Below are 15,982 nucleotides of genomic sequence, written 5' to 3' on the forward strand. Positions count from 1 at the left end.
CTCAAATGGTTATTGAATTTATTGTTATTTTCCCCTTGTAGAATATAATGCATTTTTGGCACCACTTAGTACAAACTACAAAGAGAAATAAAATTAAAACGTCAAATTCCAAACACACAACATGTTTGATGACATCATGACAATACTTTGTAACACTTTCCAAAAGTGCATTCAGTTCTACTTTTTAGTCGCCTTTTCATATTTTAGGGCGTGGTTCATGCCTACTTTGGGGTAAGTTTTACCTCTTTTATTTTTAAATTCTTTTGTCAAACCAATTTTTCAATTAATTTTAAGATGAGATTTATTAGAGATATAAATAAATTTATAAATTGACATACATAAAAATAATTTTATAATCTGACGTGCCTCATTAAATAGTATTAATTTATGAATTTATTTTTCGGAAATTCTTTTAAGATATAACAAATAGTTAGGTAATAAATAATGGATTAATTAAGAAGAGAAGTGAAAACTGACGTATGGCAAATGAGTGCGCTGAGGCTTCTCCCAATCTCCCTTATTATATGGTGCATATCTTAACAGCAGCTGCGGCGTTTTGCATGCTATTTGGAACCTTTTCCTTTTTTTATTTTAAAAGATTTGTAACCGTTCCATTAACCCAAGACACTTCTGCTTGAATATTTAGGTAAATATTAAAAATTAATATTTATTGTCATGAAAATATTGAATTAATTATTACATACTTCACATCATATCATTAAATCTCTTTTCTAAAATCATTAAAAATAGATATAATTTTGATAAAATATTAAATATTTTTAATTATATTTCTGTAAATATTTGAATATATTCAGAGGTGGAGATAAATGCATTCCGAAAGAAAATTATTCTCCGATTCTTTGATTCCTATATCCTATCGACGCTATTCTATACCGATAAATTATGTCCATTTGATTTGATTTTTTTTTTTTTTAATCTCCAAACTCCTCTTCCTATAAAATGCAAAACACCACGAATGGCTAGGGAAGGAAGAAGATAGAAAGAAACAAGAAAAGGTGAGTAGGAAGAGGAGGAGGGTCTTCCAGTAGAGACTTGTCTTCTTTTCTCGAGAATCAGACTTACATAAAAAAGAAGGAAAAATACGAGAGCCTGATCCAGACGTCATTTGAAAGCGGGTAACGGAAAGGGGAAGGTGATCCATCTTCTTTCGGAGAAAGTTTATTTTTTTGATTCAGAAGAAACCATAAAATAATAATAATCTCGCTATCCAGTCAGGTTGTTTCTCGCATTATATTGATGGGAATTTTCTTTTGACATCTGAGTGAACAAAAGTGTCAGGATATAAATCTGTGGAACAGAGATAAACAGAGAGAGATAAATGGGGATGTACGAGCCTATTAGGCACGATGATGTTGAGAAGGAGCAGGAGGAGGAGATGCGTGGAGTGAGACATTCGGTTGAAGGTGAAGATGATGTTGAAATGGCTGTTCATGCAAGATCCGGCACCGCCATTCCCAATGCCTGTCATGCTTCTAATAAGATTGAAGAGGAAAGTTCCAAGCAAAAGCGTCACCAGCAACAACGTCTTGTTTCGCTGGACGTTTTTCGTGGCGTGACTGTTGCGGTAATCTTTCTCGTCTGTTGCTCCTATTTTTTTTTCATATGCGTACGGTTTTTGGGAAACTGGAATTGCACTGCACAGTCCCCTTCTTCTTCTTTTTCATTTATTGTTGCTCTCCAATCAAAATTTTGGGAGTTCAAACTTCAGATGAAGAGGAGTCAAGGATCAGACGACGTCGTCTTCCTTTGGCTTCAATTCACTGAAGTCCGAGGAAGAATTCGATGGTTTGGCTTGTGTTTTAATTGACTACGTACTAATAATCCATTATTGTTTGCAATTCATAAAAGGGCCATTTTTTAAAGTATTTTCTGCTCCATTCATCTGGATAAATCTTCTGAACATTTATTTCCTTCTATCCATTCCTTTCTCTTGATCTGTTTTCTTTCATTCCACATTCAAAAACTAAATCATAAAGTTGGCAGTTATTCTTTATATATATATATATATATATGAGGAAAGAAGACTTCTGCCTAGTTTCTAAAGAATGTGTTCAACCAAGATGAAGACTTTTCATCATCATATAAATATGTATATATATATATATATATTCGTACTCCCACGAAACGGTTGCAATTTAAGCTTTGTACGTTCCAATAAACACGCACCTTTCAGCTGCGTTTGAGTTTTCTATATCACACAAGGAATTCTATATTTGTTTGTTAAGTTATTTTTCGTAAGATCTATTTCTCTATTTGTTCTGTATTTATGGTAATTGGTAAGTGGGTTAGATCGAGATGCGTAGGACTCATATAATATTCGTGTTTTTATATTAGAAAAAAGAAAAGAAAAGTCATTGGCCCTGGAAAGAGTTAGGTCGAGAGCTTTTTATGCTTACGACGGATTGATTGGGAAACTCAACGATCTTCCTTTATGAATCTTTACGCTAAAGAAATCAACAACCACAATCCTAGCACATTGGAATCAATGCATCACTGTCCATTTTTCGTTAGTTCGTCATGGCGGGACACCCAGAAGGCCGCCGGTTCCCCACAATGTTGGCGTAGCGAGTATTAGTCCTATGGAATGTCTCCATCCTCTTTCAAGCCGGTTGATAACGGCTGGCCGTGTAAAGCTCTGGCCTGGTTAAGATATGCTGGGTAGCTAACACCGCCATGAGTTTTAACCTAGTACGTGAAGACTTCATAGTTCATACCATACTACCAATGATGCCCATGTCCATAGTGGAAAACAGCTAACGTTCTCTACCTTTAAATATCATTGAGGCCTTGAAGGCAGAGAAAATAAGGGAATGCGTATAAAAGACTTATAGTTGTTGATTTTAGTTTGCCCTATATTAACTAGTGTGTGTTTTAGACAAATAAAAAACTAACTGTAATTGTTTGTCATTTGGTTAATAATTGTGTCCAGTAATTCTTGCTTAGCTCTTGAAAAATGGAAAACTGGCAGTGTGTTCTACAGCATGATATTTGTATGGACTTTTTTTTATTCCTGGACTTGGTTTTGGGTAGACTGAAAGGGCAAAATTTATCAACTCTTTGAAATTTGCACCAGTTTTCTTTGTTATGTCCAAATCATGTCTTTTTGCAATATGATGTTAAGGCAAGACATAATGCCTTTTTTTTAATGTACTGACAAGGATGTATATCCTTCATGTATATGCTAAATAAAGTTCCCATATGCCAATGGCCTTTGGCCCTACTGGCACTGACCCCACTATCTTATGAATGAAATCTGATCTGGGGTTGGGATCCCTCCCATCCCATTGCCTAGAAAAAATAATAGAGTTTTATCTTGTCTATACTCTCTACATTAGTTCTCTTTTCAAATTTCTCTCATTCTTGATGCAGCTAATGATATTCGTGGATGATGCTGGTGGAATCCTACCTGCAATTAATCATTCGCCTTGGGATGGTTTAACACTTGCAGATTTTGTCATGCCATTTTTCCTCTTTATTGTTGGTATCTCACTTGCACTTACCTACAAGGTATCTCTTGCTCTGGGAATGCATTGCTTTTATCCTTGACATCCCAGTAGTTAATTAATATTCAATGAGGTCAATCCTTGACATCCCAGTAGTTAATTAATATTCAATGAGGTCAATATGAAATGTTTCTTTCATTTCTCTTATTATAATTTGAGTATTTTCTTGTATTCCTGTTCAATGCAGAGAAGATTACTTAGATATTCACAATATATTGTATAAAATAATCTTATTAAATGGATGCTAATTTTACTACAATTGATCTCTGAGCCTAACAAGAGGATTTTGCCCTCCACAGAAATTGTCATGCAGAGCTGTTGCAACTAGAAAAGCAATACTGCGGGCTCTAAAGCTTTTAATGTTAGGCCTGTTTCTTCAAGGTGCTTTACCAGATCTTTAGTTTTATCCTTCTCTGTACCTGGATTTCTTTTAAGCTACCTTGAAGAAGAAAGCAAACTGCTCTAGTTGTAGTAGCAGCAGTGTTACTAATAATAAGATTGAGTGTGTTGCATAACCTGAGTATTTCAAGTTCAATAATCTTTTGGTGTTTTCATCAGAAATGTATATTTCATTTGTTTTTACTGAATGTCTATTCTCTGTTCCATCCAGGTGGCTTCTTCCATGGCCTTAATGATTTAACTTATGGGGTGGATATTGAACATATGAGATGGATGGGCATACTACAGGTATGCTTCTTTTTGTGTGTGTTAGTGTGTGTGGCTAGGTTTCTCCTGTTGAAATGTTTATTATGCCAGGCACCATAAGGAAGAAGTTTAGTTAAGAGTGGATTATTCAAACATATAAAAATATATATATATATATATATATATTCAAAAATATGTTAGTTGAACTTGACAGCAGAATCTTACTACTTCAGTGGTAAAATGTTTTTTTTTTTTTTTTGATAAGTACTTCAGTGGTAAAATGTCTTCACACAGGAAATGCCTTTATCTGGTTCAAGTACCGTGCTACCTTCAATGTATATTTTGTTATGGACTGCCAATGAAAATGTTTGCTCTTATGTGCGGTGCATTCATCATTTTTAAAATAACACATTTTTTCCTTCTCCCCCGGCCCCAGAGAATTGCAATAGCATATCTGTTGGCAGCATTGTGTGAGATTTGGCTGAAGGGTGATGGTAATGTTAATTTGGCGTCATCTCTGCTTAGTCAATATCGATTCCAGTGGTAAGTTTTATTGATTAAGCTATATTTCTTGTTAAATTCTTTTTATCTACAGATTTCTGGATTTCTTGTTTCCATGAACCTATTTCTCTGTAGAGCTAAGTGGATTTAATTTATACAAGGAGAAATTGGGATCACGTTTCTGAATTTTTGTTAATTCAGGAGATCCTCATGATGTCTTTGATTTGTTTTATAAGTAACTGACGAAAAAGTAAGCTGTTAGAGGAAGGGCCTTAAATTATTTTTGATAAATAGGAAAGGCCTTAAATTATTATAGGGAGAATAAAAGAGAAAGTTCACTTTCCGCCCACTAAGTAACAGACATTGTACCATTCAACTACCAAAATGATACATTCTAACTTTCAACATCCAAAATTGACAAATAACACCCTCGTCCAATTATGTCTGTTAAGGTGGAAGAAAATATGTAAAAATAGGTGAAGTGGTTCAATCTTGTCAGACGAAATCTTAATGGAGGGGGTACATCACAACTTTTTGATGATTTGAGGGAACAATGCATCATTTTGGTAGTTTAGGGTGCAAAGTGTAAAAGACATGTTAATCGTAAGGTGGAAAGTGTACCCCCCCACTCCCTGAAAGAACTCACTCTTCAAGGGGAAAATAGTCTGATTAGGACTTTGTTGACCATGATTTTTAAAGCTTTAACTAGCTATGATATGGTGATGCATGGGGAAAGGTTGGTCATTATTATTATGCTGGAAGTGAGGTCATTGCAAAGCCCTTGTACACATTGAATGCCAATGTTGCATTTCTTCCCTTAACACATTGAACACATTGAAAGCCTTTGAACACATTGAATGCGAATGTGGATTTTTTGTTTGTTTTATATTTTCATCTGCACTTTCATAGTGCTTTGTGAATTTGTTGTCCTTAACACGCTACTTCTCTCTCTTTCTCAGGGCTTTGGTTTTGATGCTTAGCACTCTATACCTTTCCCTGTTATATGGCTTGTATGTGCCTGATTGGGAGTATCGAATTCCAATTGAAACTTCCTCTTCTCCACCAAAATTGTTTTCAGTGAGATTTGATCTCTATTTCTTCCTTTCTAATTATGTTATATGTAGTTAAAGAATTTGGAATTATGGTTTTTCTATATGACACTGGTGACTGAATGGTTCTGTTTGGAAGGTGAAATGTGGAGTGCGCGGTGACACTGGGCCAGCTTGTAATGCTGTTGGAATGATTGACCGCAAGATATTGGGTATACAACATTTATATAAACGACCAGTCTATGCACGAACGCAGGTATCCTATGTTAGAGTTGCGTATAATTGCTTTTTGGTTGTTTTGTTAGTCTTCCATGAAAATTCACGTTTCTTTGTTCCTTCGTTCACAGCAATGCAGTATTAACTTCCCAAATAATGGCCCATTACCTTCTGATGCTCCATCATGGTGCCAAGCCCCTTTTGATCCTGAAGGACTTCTAAGGTCTGTTCAAAACTTTTTACCCCCATTGTAAACATGGCCATTGGAGGACCTTATTTCTCACAGATTGAAACACATCAGCTTAGTCTGTAAGAAAAAATGAGATCGATTGTATATTTATTGTTAATCTTGATTCTCGTGTTTCAATTTTGTTCTTTTTGACTGACTGCCCTCTTTAATGTTGTAGTTCAGTGATGGCGATTGTTTCCTGTTTTGTTGGTTTGCATTATGGGCACATTATTGTCCATTATAAGGTGACAATGTCAGAGCTTGCTTTCCTTTCCTTACCAAAGGTTTATATTTTTTTCACAAGTTTTTCTCCCCATATTCAGGACCATAGAGATAGGATATTTCACTGGATGTTTACATCATCATGTCTTGTTGTCTTGGGGCTTGGCCTGAACTTATGTGGTAAGTAGTCTTTGTACATTTTACTAAGAAGGAATATATGGCAGTGGTTAGTAGTTACCCTACTTGCAATATATTCCAATAGATGCTCCATTGTTGCAGGGATGCATTTTAACAAGGCACTCTACACATTCAGTTACATGTGTTTCACTGCTGGTGTTGCTGGCATTCTCTTTGCTGGAATTTACTTCATGGTATTATGTTTAGTCATTTTATATGATTGATCCCGTTTAACGAAGTACTTTTACTTTGCTCACTTACTCATCATTATTGCTCATCATTGATCTGCATATAAATGTTATTTCCACACTATAAATGGCAGAATAATTTGTCTAATTTGCTATAGAAGATGATGATCATGAAGTTTTCCACAGGTTGATGTGTGTGGCTGTAGACGGCCCACCTTTGTGATGGAGTGGATGGGCATACATGCACTGATGCTTTATATCCTTGCAGCCTGCAATGTCCTGCCAGTTTTCCTCCAGGGATTTTATTGGAGTAGGCCTCGGAATAATATTGTAATCTTCTCTACTTCCTGCTGTCGAGTCTTACATGCGTCTGTGACTGATTAAATTGTGTTCTGATAACCTTTTCATCCCCGGCAGCTTACGTTAATTGGAATAGGAAGATGAAAGGGTCAACGCGTTACACTTTCTCCGCAGCTGCACTTTCAGTTTCAAGGTCTTGGGGCTGCATCACCCAACTTCATCTTATTGATTTTGGGTGGTTGCTGTTAGTGCCACCAGAGAATTTTGGAATCGGGTCTTTATAGAAATGGAGACAAACTTTCTCTCCTCTAATGTTAACAACAAACTCCATTTTAACTTCTGTATAAATATGTAGGTAGAGCCCTTCTCTCTCTCTCTCTCTCTCTCTCTCTCTCTCTCTCTCTCTCATTTGTAATATGTAGTAGAGCTTTAAACAGGGAGAGCTCATTGGAACTTTTTCGTGGTGTCTTATTCAAAAGATGTCTTTTTCCCACCATTAGGACTAACATTTTATGATGGTAAGCACATAAGAATGGTAAAGAAATATGTCTATCATAAGAAAGCTGGGATTACATTATTGGGAACATATGTATGGCATTTTATTCAGATGACATCGAGGAAGAGAAGATTATCGAACAGCCCCATTATCACTAATAAAAAAAAAAAAAAAAAAAAACAAACAAACAAATAAGCCCATTGTCAAACCCGCAGCAGAAACGAGATCAATAAAACGAGATCACGCAAAGGTATCATGGAAAGGAGAACATTATCCAAAACCCAAAGCAAACTCAATATAAAACCACAGAAACGGGGCTAGGAATGGGATCCACTCCTCTGCGTATGCAACCGATGTTAATGGCGAGGCATTTTGAGGTCAGGAATAGGAGGTTTATAGTAATGAGAAGGCGGTGGAGAATCATTTGACACCTAGTATTGTGTATACGGTCTGTACTATGTTGACCGCAAACAGGAAGATGGCAGCAATTATAAGGGAGAGAATAACCCAGGGATTTCTGTAATGGGCATGAATGAGATTGGCCCGCCACTTGTTCCAGGGCTTCTTGCAGTACTCACAGACCCTTTTATGCACTACATCGACGCTACTTTCTGGGTCGAGCGTTATATCCTTGGAGAGAGAGTTGAAGAGCTTGGCGACAGCTTTGTCATTTCCAATGGCATTCTGTATGATGCCGCTCGAACGCAGGAGGGCAACGTCCATCGCATTGTCCATGATGTTGTCCATGAAAAAGACATAGGAGGTAATCTCGTTGCCGGCCCCGACATGGAAACGCTCAAAGGCTATTAAGTTCAGGAATATCGACTCGGTGGCATCGTCCACGACGATGAGAGGAAGCCTAAGCACCCCGCCAGCGAAAGTGATGTCTTTGAGGCTCCCCTTTTTGTTTACCTTGAACTGGATTCCAGCTTCATTAAGCTCTGTTGCAGATCTTATGATCTCGTCACCACTTGACTTGTCCTTTCCGAGTGGTCTCCCCTCTTGTTTTTTATGGTTTCCCTTTTGTTGAAGCAGGATCTTCCTATAAACATCCAATACGTGCAGACAGTTACCCATCTCTGAGTAATGGGTGTTGGGGAACCAAGACTTGACTATGAGTGCATTGGCACGTTCTTTTTTCTGCTCAAGAGTTATGGTTTCTTTTGTTAATTCAGGAACGTCGTCACATTAGCACTTATTAATGACCGTTCGATGATTTCACTTGTCACACAAGTGTTGTGTAAAAGAATTAAAAAAAAAAAAAACATAAAAATAGCATTAAGCAAATTCATAGTTACCAGTTTTATATTTAACTTTAAATCTAAAAAATAACGAAAGTTGGGAAAAAGTTGCAAGATTTTGTCATGTAGACACAGAAGAGAGATTTTACCTTGACTGGATCATTATTAACGTCGGATCTTTTCTCATCAACTTCAGGCAGTAGTTCAAGAGTAGTTCAAGAACATGTAGCGGTAAAGTCACTTTTATGGACTTTTATGAGTCAAAAATAGTGGCTAGTTGAGCTTGCATTCACATTTGCTTCCGCCATCGTCCACTTGCTTCCGCTATCTTCTTTATGGGTCAAAAATAGTAGCTAGTTGACAACCTACATCAAGCTTGCGTTCACATTTGCTTCCGCCATCTTCCACTTGCTTCCGCCATCTTCCACCTCCTTTAACTCTTATAAATACATGTTTTTGCTTTTAGAAACCTATCCTATTTTGAAAGAAAAATTTAAAGAAAAAGAGAGAGTTTTAGAGAGAAAAATAGTGAGGTTTCTCCTATATATTGTCTCTTCTTTTATAAGAAAGAGTGAGTTTTCTCCTTTTATAAGAGAGGGTATTGTCAATTGTGCTCTCCTTATTCAAGAAAGAAATTCTTGTAATCCTTTTGCTATAAGTGAAATTCTTCTACAATTGGAGTTCCTTATTATTTCTTTTATTCTTTCTCATTTCTACTTCAGTTGTAATTGTATGTCCCGTACCACAACCTCCTAACAGTGGTATCAGAGCATCAGGTTTATAGCCGGTTTTCGTGCTATAGTTAGATCCAGTTAGTGGAAAGGAGGCATCTTCAATAATGGCGACGAAATCCGAAATAGAGAAGTTCAATGGGAGTAATTTCTCATTGTGAAAAATGAGAATAAAAGCAATTTTGATGAAAGATAATTGTTTGATGGCAATTGGAGATAGACCTGATGAGATCACTGACAACGGCAAGTGGAACGAGATGGATGGCAATGCTATTGCTAATCTGCACTTAGCACTAGCTGATGGAGTATTGTCAAGTGTGGCGGAGAAAAAGACAGCAAAAGAGATATGGGATATTCTGACAAAATTGTATGAGACCAAATCACTACACAATAAAATTTTCTTGAGAAGAAAACTCTACACCCTTCGGATGATGGAGTCAACTATGGTGACAGACCACATCAACACCCTTAACACTTTTTTTTCATAGCTCACAGCAATGGGGCATAACATAGAGACGGGTGAACGTGCTGAAATTCTACTTCAAAGTCTACCTGATTCGTATGATCAACTCATCATCAACTTAACCAACAACATTGAAGTTCTAGTCTTCGATGATATTGCAGCTGCAGTTCTTGAAGAAAAAAGTCGGTGCAAAAGCAAAGAAGATAGACCAGGAGGTTCACAACAAACCGAAACTTTGGTAATGAAGAGAGGGAGATCAACGGAACGTGGCCCCAGTGGGAGTCAAAATCAGAGTAGATCAAAATCTAGAAGTAAGAAGAATGTCAAGTATCATCACTGTGGCAAGAAAGGGCACTACAAAAGGGAGTGTTGGCATCTCAAGAAGAACGAAGAAGCTAAAGGAAAAGGCCCTGAGTTGTCAAAACCTCAGAGTTGTGTAGCAAGCATCTCAGATGATGGTGAAATTTTATACAGTGAGGCAACAACAGTTACTGAAGGTAGAAGAAGATTTGCTTATGTCTGGCTTATTGACTCAGGAGCAACATGGCATATGACTCCCCGGAGAGAATGGTTCTATCAATATGAACCTATCTCAGGAGGATCTGTTTTCATGAGAGATGATCATGCCTTAGAGATTGCTGGTATTGGTACCATCAAATTGAAGATGTGTGACGGTACAGTTCGCACCATTCAGGAGGTACGACATGTGAAAGGCCTGAAGAAAAATCTATTGTCTTTAGGACAATTAGATAATAGCGGGTGTAAAACCCATATTCAAGATGGGATCATGAAAATAGTTAAAGGCGCGCTTGGAATGATGAAAGCGGAAAAGATAGCTGCAAATTTGTACATGCTTAAAGGAGAAACACAACAAGAAGGAGAAGCATCCACTGCGTTGGCAAGTTCGGCAGAAGAATTAACGATGATGTGGTACCGTAAGCTTGGCCACATGTCAGAACGAGGTTTGAAGATTCTTGCTGAACAAAAGCTTCTTCCAGGGCTCAAAAAGGTTTCATTACCCTTTTGTGAGCATTGTGTTACTAGTAAGCAGCACAGATTGAAATTCAGTAGTTCCTCTGCTAGAAATAAAGCTATCTTAGAACTAATCCATTCTGATGTTTGGCAAGCACCAGTTTTGTCCCTTGGAGGAGCAAAATACTTTGTGTCATTTATTGACGATTACTCCAGGAGATGTTGGGTGTATCTAATAAAAAATAAAGCAGATGTATTTCCAGTTTTCAAAATATTCAAGCGCGGGTTGAGCTTGAATCTGAAAAGAAGATCAAGTGTTTAAGGACAGACAATGGAGGAGAATATACTGGTATTGAATTTGATAGCTTCTGTCAACAAGAAGGTATCAAAAGGCAGCTCACGGTGGCATACACTCCACAACAAAATAGAGTAGCAGAGCGGATGAACAGAACCTTGTTAGAACAAACAAAAGCGATGTTGAGAACTGCGGGAATGACCAAGTCATTTTGGGCAGAAGCAGTCAAGACTGCTTGTTATGTGATCAATCGGTCACCATCAACCGCAATTGATCTGAAAACGCCGATGGAGATGTGGACTGATAAACCAACTGATTATTCTCACTTACATACATTTGGAAGTCCAGTTTATGTTATGTACAACGCTCAAGAAACATCAAAGCTAGATCCAAAATCTAGAAAATGTATTTTCTTAGGATATGCTGATGGAGTCAAGGGGTATCGCCTGTGGGATCCCACTGCCTGCAAGGTGCTAATCAGTAGGGATGTTGTATTTGTAGAAGATAAGGTACAAGAAAAAGAAAATGATAGCGCTTCAAAAGAGAAACCAGAGACTACTACAGTTCAAGTTGAAGAAAGACAAGAATTAGAAGTTCCAGATTCTTCTGAAGCAATATCAGAGCACGAAGAACAAGAACAAGCTGAGTGTGCAATTCCACAAGTTCGACAATCAACTCGGGAGAGAAGAGAACCAGCTTGGCACTCAGAGTACATCATGGAGGGAAATGCCGCATACTGTCTACTAACAGAAGATGGAGAACCGTCAACTTTCCATGAGGCTACAAATAGTCAAGAAGCTTCTCTGTGGATGGTTGCAATGCAAGAAGAAATTGAAGCTCTCCATAAAAACAAAACATGGGATATTGTACCACTACCACAAGGAAGAAAGGCCATCGGAAACAAATGGGTTTACAAGATCAAACGAAATGGCAATGATCAAGTGGAGCGGTATCGTGTTAGATTGGTGGTGAAAGGATTCGCTCAGAAAGAAGGCATAGACTTCAACGAAATATTCTCTCCTGTTGTTCGACTCTCAACAGTTCGAGCAGTCCTTGCGATGTGTGCTACATTTGACTTGTACTTAGAACAACTGGACGTGAAAACTGCATTTTTTCATGGAGAAATTGAAGAAGAAATTTACATGCTCCAACCAGAAGGTTTTGAAGAAAAAAAAAAAGAGAACTTAGTTTGCAAGTTGAACAAATCTCTATATGGTCTCAAACAGGCGCCGAGATGTTGTTATAAGAGATTTGATTCCTTTATCATGAGCCTTGGATACAACAGACATAGTTCAGATCCTTGTGTTTACTACAAGAGATTTGGTGATGGTAATTTCATTATTCTGTTGTTGTATGTTGACGACATGTTGGTAGCAGGCCCCAACAAAGATCGTATTACAGACTTAAAGGCACAGTTGGCTAGGGAGTTTGAAATGAAGGACTTGGGACCAGCAAACAAGATTCTAGGGATGCAAATTTACCGAGACAGAAATAATAGGAAGATATGGCTTTCTCAGAAAAATTATTTGAAGAAAATCTTGCGACGCTTCAACATGCAAGATTGTAAGCCAATTTCTACCCCTCTTCCTATTAATTTCAAGTTATCCTCAAGTATGAGTCCTAGCAATGAAGCAGAGATGATGGAAATGTCTCGAGTACCGTATGCATCAGCAGTGGGTAGCTTAATGTTCGCTATGGTTTGTACAAGACCAGACATTGCACAATCAGTGGGAGTGGTTAGTCGATACATGGCGAATCCTGGTAAAGAGCATTGGAGTGCTGTAAAGAGGATCCTGAGATATGTCAAGGGTACCTCAAATGTTGCATTATGTTATGAAGGATCAGACTTTACTGTCAGAGGCTATGTTGATTCAGATTATGCAGGTGATCTTGACAAGAGCAAGTCCACCTCAGGTTATGTGTTTACTCTTGCTGGAGGAGCTGTAAGCTGGGTTTCAAAATTGCAGTCTATCGTGGCTACTTCTACAACGGAGGCAGAATATGTCGCAGCTACACAAGCTAGCAAAGAGGTAATATGGTTGCAAATGCTACTGGAAGAGCTCGGACACGTACAAGAGAAGGTTGATTTATTTTGTGATAGTCAGAGCGCTTTGCATTTGGTAAAGAATCCAACATTTCATTCAAGGACAAAGCACATACGAGTTCAGTATCACTTCGTTCGTGAGAAGGTGGAAGAAAGAAGTGTGGATAAACAAAAAATCCATACAAAAGACAACCTAGCAGATATATTAACAAAGCCAATTAATAATGACAAGTTTATCTGGTGTCGATCCTCCTTAGGCCTAGCAGATATGTAAGCGGCATAGAGATGGAAAGTGTAGAAAAGATAGAAGGATTACAAAAGTGACTTTAAGTGGGAGATATGTAGCGGTAAAGCCACTTTTATGGACTTTTATGGGTCAAAAATGGTGGCTAGTTGAGCTTGCATCTTCCACTTGCTTCCGCCATCTTCCACTTGCTTCCGCTATCTTCCACCTCCTTTAACTCCTATAAATACATGTTTTTGCTTTTAGAAACCTATCCCATTTTGGAAGAAAAATTTAAAGAAAGAGAGAGAGTTTTAGAGAGAAAAATAGTGAGGTTTCTCCTATATATTGTCTCTCCTTTTATAAAAAAGAGTGAGTTTTCTCCTTTTATAAGAGAGGGTATTGTCAATTGTGCTCTCTTTATTCAAGAAAGAAATTCTTGTAATCCTTTTGCTATAAGTGAAATTCTTCTATAATTGAAGTTCCTTATTATTTCTTTTATTCTTTCTCATTTCTACTTCAGTTGTAATTGTATGCCCCGTACCACAACAACCTGCATTGGGATCTGATTTTCAAGCATCAGCATGTCGCGCCTGATATGGGGCATGATATACAGGTTCCCGTGTTTGCTGAATATCGGATCCTTGGAATCATCGTCCTCCAATTGATCCGCAGTACTGGCAAGCAGGATTTCCAGCATAAAGCATCCGTCGAGAGTCATAATTTTTAAGAATCCGTGTGTATCCTTTTCCCATTTGGGATCGAGCGGCTCGTACGAGTCTTTCAAATCCTGCACGACCTTAGTTAAAGCCTCGAGGAACGATTGAACAGATTTTCCACATCTCCTGAAGAAACGAAGCAATGCCCTGTGCTGATGCTCCTCCATCCGCTGTAAAGGTTCTTTCCTGTGATGGTAAGGACCGAAGGACACTGTGTGGGGCATGTAGGCCTTTTTGTTTAGATCTTTAACCCATGCAGGTACTTCATAGATTGAATTCTTTTTCCACTGCTTTGTTTCCTCTGAAGTATCCCTCATATTTTTTACTTCAACATCGACTTGTACGACCCAATTTGGATCTTCCATTAGTACTGTACAGAATGTCTGCAGTAATAACGGGAATGATGATCAAAACAAGCACCTTCCCCTCTCCAGGTTTAGTGTCAACTTCTGGTTTCATTTATACATCCTTGAGCATCAGAAACATGCAGATATCATTCTCAAGTATCCAAGTTTTCTTGGACGGGCGCTTTACGCATATTTCAATTGATTGATTCTCACGTAATAAGCACCCATTATGGTATTCCTAAAGCTGAAAACACTCGGTGGATATAATTTTGCAACATTCCTTTCTTGTAACGAGTGAAAGGCAGCTTTTGTCCTTACTCACATGCGAAGCTGTTTGTGATGTTCTACCCTTGTTTCTATAAAAGTAACTCAACATGAATTAGTACATGAAACACGAGCAATAGACAAAAGTTGCAAGATCTTCAACAAGAAGAGGAGAGGGAACCAAAAAGAGAGGACATTTGCCAGATTTACACGATAGCTCAAGAACATTACCAATGTGCCAATGTGGGCTCCAATTAATAATAAATACAGGAGTTGGGTTCATATTCAATTTCTCCACTTGTAGACTCCATGATTAAAAAATGAATGATGAATAAATTTTTTCTTCTCTTAAAAAGTGCCTCTGCATCATGTTATGAAGTTCACCCCTCTACTGGCTCAACTTCTCCATTTTAACCCTACAAATATTGAGTTACTGTAGCTAAAAACTAAAATATTTGTCTTTTTGCCTCTTCCATCCAATGTAGACCATTTTATGGGATTGTTAGCCAAATTTTAGTTTGCATCTTTAATTAATTAATTGAGGATCAGAAACATATATCTCAAGCATGCATCATACTTTTCTTTCAATTAATTGATTTTTTTTTTTAGATATGCAATTAATTGATTCTCATTCCATAGCTCGGCCCACTTGTCCTAAAAAGTTTCTCTGCAATTTCATCTGTCCCAAATATCTTTTATACTTGAAAAAGAAATAAATAATGTTGACCTGAATCTTTAATACTATTATACTATGGACACATATTATATCTTTACTTAAGAGCAGATGATTGTAGGATGACCATCTCACCAACCATTATCAAGAAAAAAAAATCGCAATATTCCCTTTTTTTTCTCCTTTCCCCTTTATTTCATTGCTGAATTGCTGGTGCTGGCCTATACACGGAGACGACTGGTGCTGGTCCCGATTCGCTCTTTTTGAGGCTTACGGCTCCGGAAGGACCCGACCACGTACCCACCTGGCCAAAATATAAATGTTTTTTTCACACTATAAATGGCAGAATAATCTGTCTAATTTGCTATAGAAGATGATGATCATGAAGTTTTCCACAGGTTGATGTGTTTGGCTGTAGACGTCCCACCTTTGTGATGGCGTGGATAGGCATGCATGCGCTGAT

At 37.7% G+C, this 15,982-nt stretch overlaps 2 protein-coding genes across 5 annotated transcripts; one reads left to right on the top strand and one right to left on the bottom strand.

The window, feature by feature from the left end:
* The first annotated feature begins 886 nt into the window (after nucleotides 1-886).
* LOC122309766 (heparan-alpha-glucosaminide N-acetyltransferase) lies at nucleotides 887-7,547 on the top strand. Of its 4 annotated transcripts, none has more exons than XR_006242516.1 (14): nucleotides 887-1,153; nucleotides 1,294-1,585; nucleotides 3,391-3,528; nucleotides 3,824-3,905; nucleotides 4,135-4,211; nucleotides 4,606-4,712; nucleotides 5,630-5,747; nucleotides 5,859-5,975; nucleotides 6,067-6,158; nucleotides 6,343-6,409; nucleotides 6,488-6,566; nucleotides 6,649-6,757; nucleotides 6,938-7,081; nucleotides 7,169-7,547. XR_006242516.1 is itself a non-coding variant. In XM_043123412.1 (14 exons), exons 2-14 carry the CDS (start codon nucleotides 1,340-1,342, stop codon nucleotides 7,193-7,195), a joined length of 1,386 nt encoding a protein of 461 aa, XP_042979346.1. In that variant the 5' UTR covers nucleotides 896-1,153; nucleotides 1,294-1,339; the 3' UTR covers nucleotides 7,196-7,547. The 4 variants fall into 4 exon arrangements, 3 of the variants coding, with proteins under 3 accessions (XP_042979345.1, XP_042979346.1, XP_042979347.1); XM_043123412.1 differs by having other exon boundaries at nucleotides 896-1,153; nucleotides 6,666-6,757; XM_043123411.1 differs by having other exon boundaries at nucleotides 6,343-6,566; nucleotides 6,666-6,757.
* A 37-nt stretch (nucleotides 7,548-7,584) lies between these two features.
* LOC122309776 (UPF0481 protein At3g47200-like) lies at nucleotides 7,585-14,809 on the bottom strand. Its single transcript, XM_043123428.1, has 3 exons — nucleotides 14,067-14,809; nucleotides 12,347-12,353; nucleotides 7,585-8,707 (listed from the first exon to the last, which is right to left on the bottom strand). The coding sequence occupies exons 1-3, from the start codon at nucleotides 14,598-14,600 to the stop codon at nucleotides 7,968-7,970; spliced, it is 1,281 nt and encodes a 426-aa protein (XP_042979362.1). The 5' UTR covers nucleotides 14,601-14,809; the 3' UTR covers nucleotides 7,585-7,967.
* Nucleotides 14,810-15,982: the final 1,173 nt, after the last annotated feature.

Source organism: Carya illinoinensis, chromosome 5 (genome assembly GCF_018687715.1).
Source record: "Carya illinoinensis cultivar Pawnee chromosome 5, C.illinoinensisPawnee_v1, whole genome shotgun sequence".
Lineage (NCBI taxonomy): Eukaryota > Viridiplantae > Streptophyta > Magnoliopsida > Fagales > Juglandaceae > Carya > Carya illinoinensis.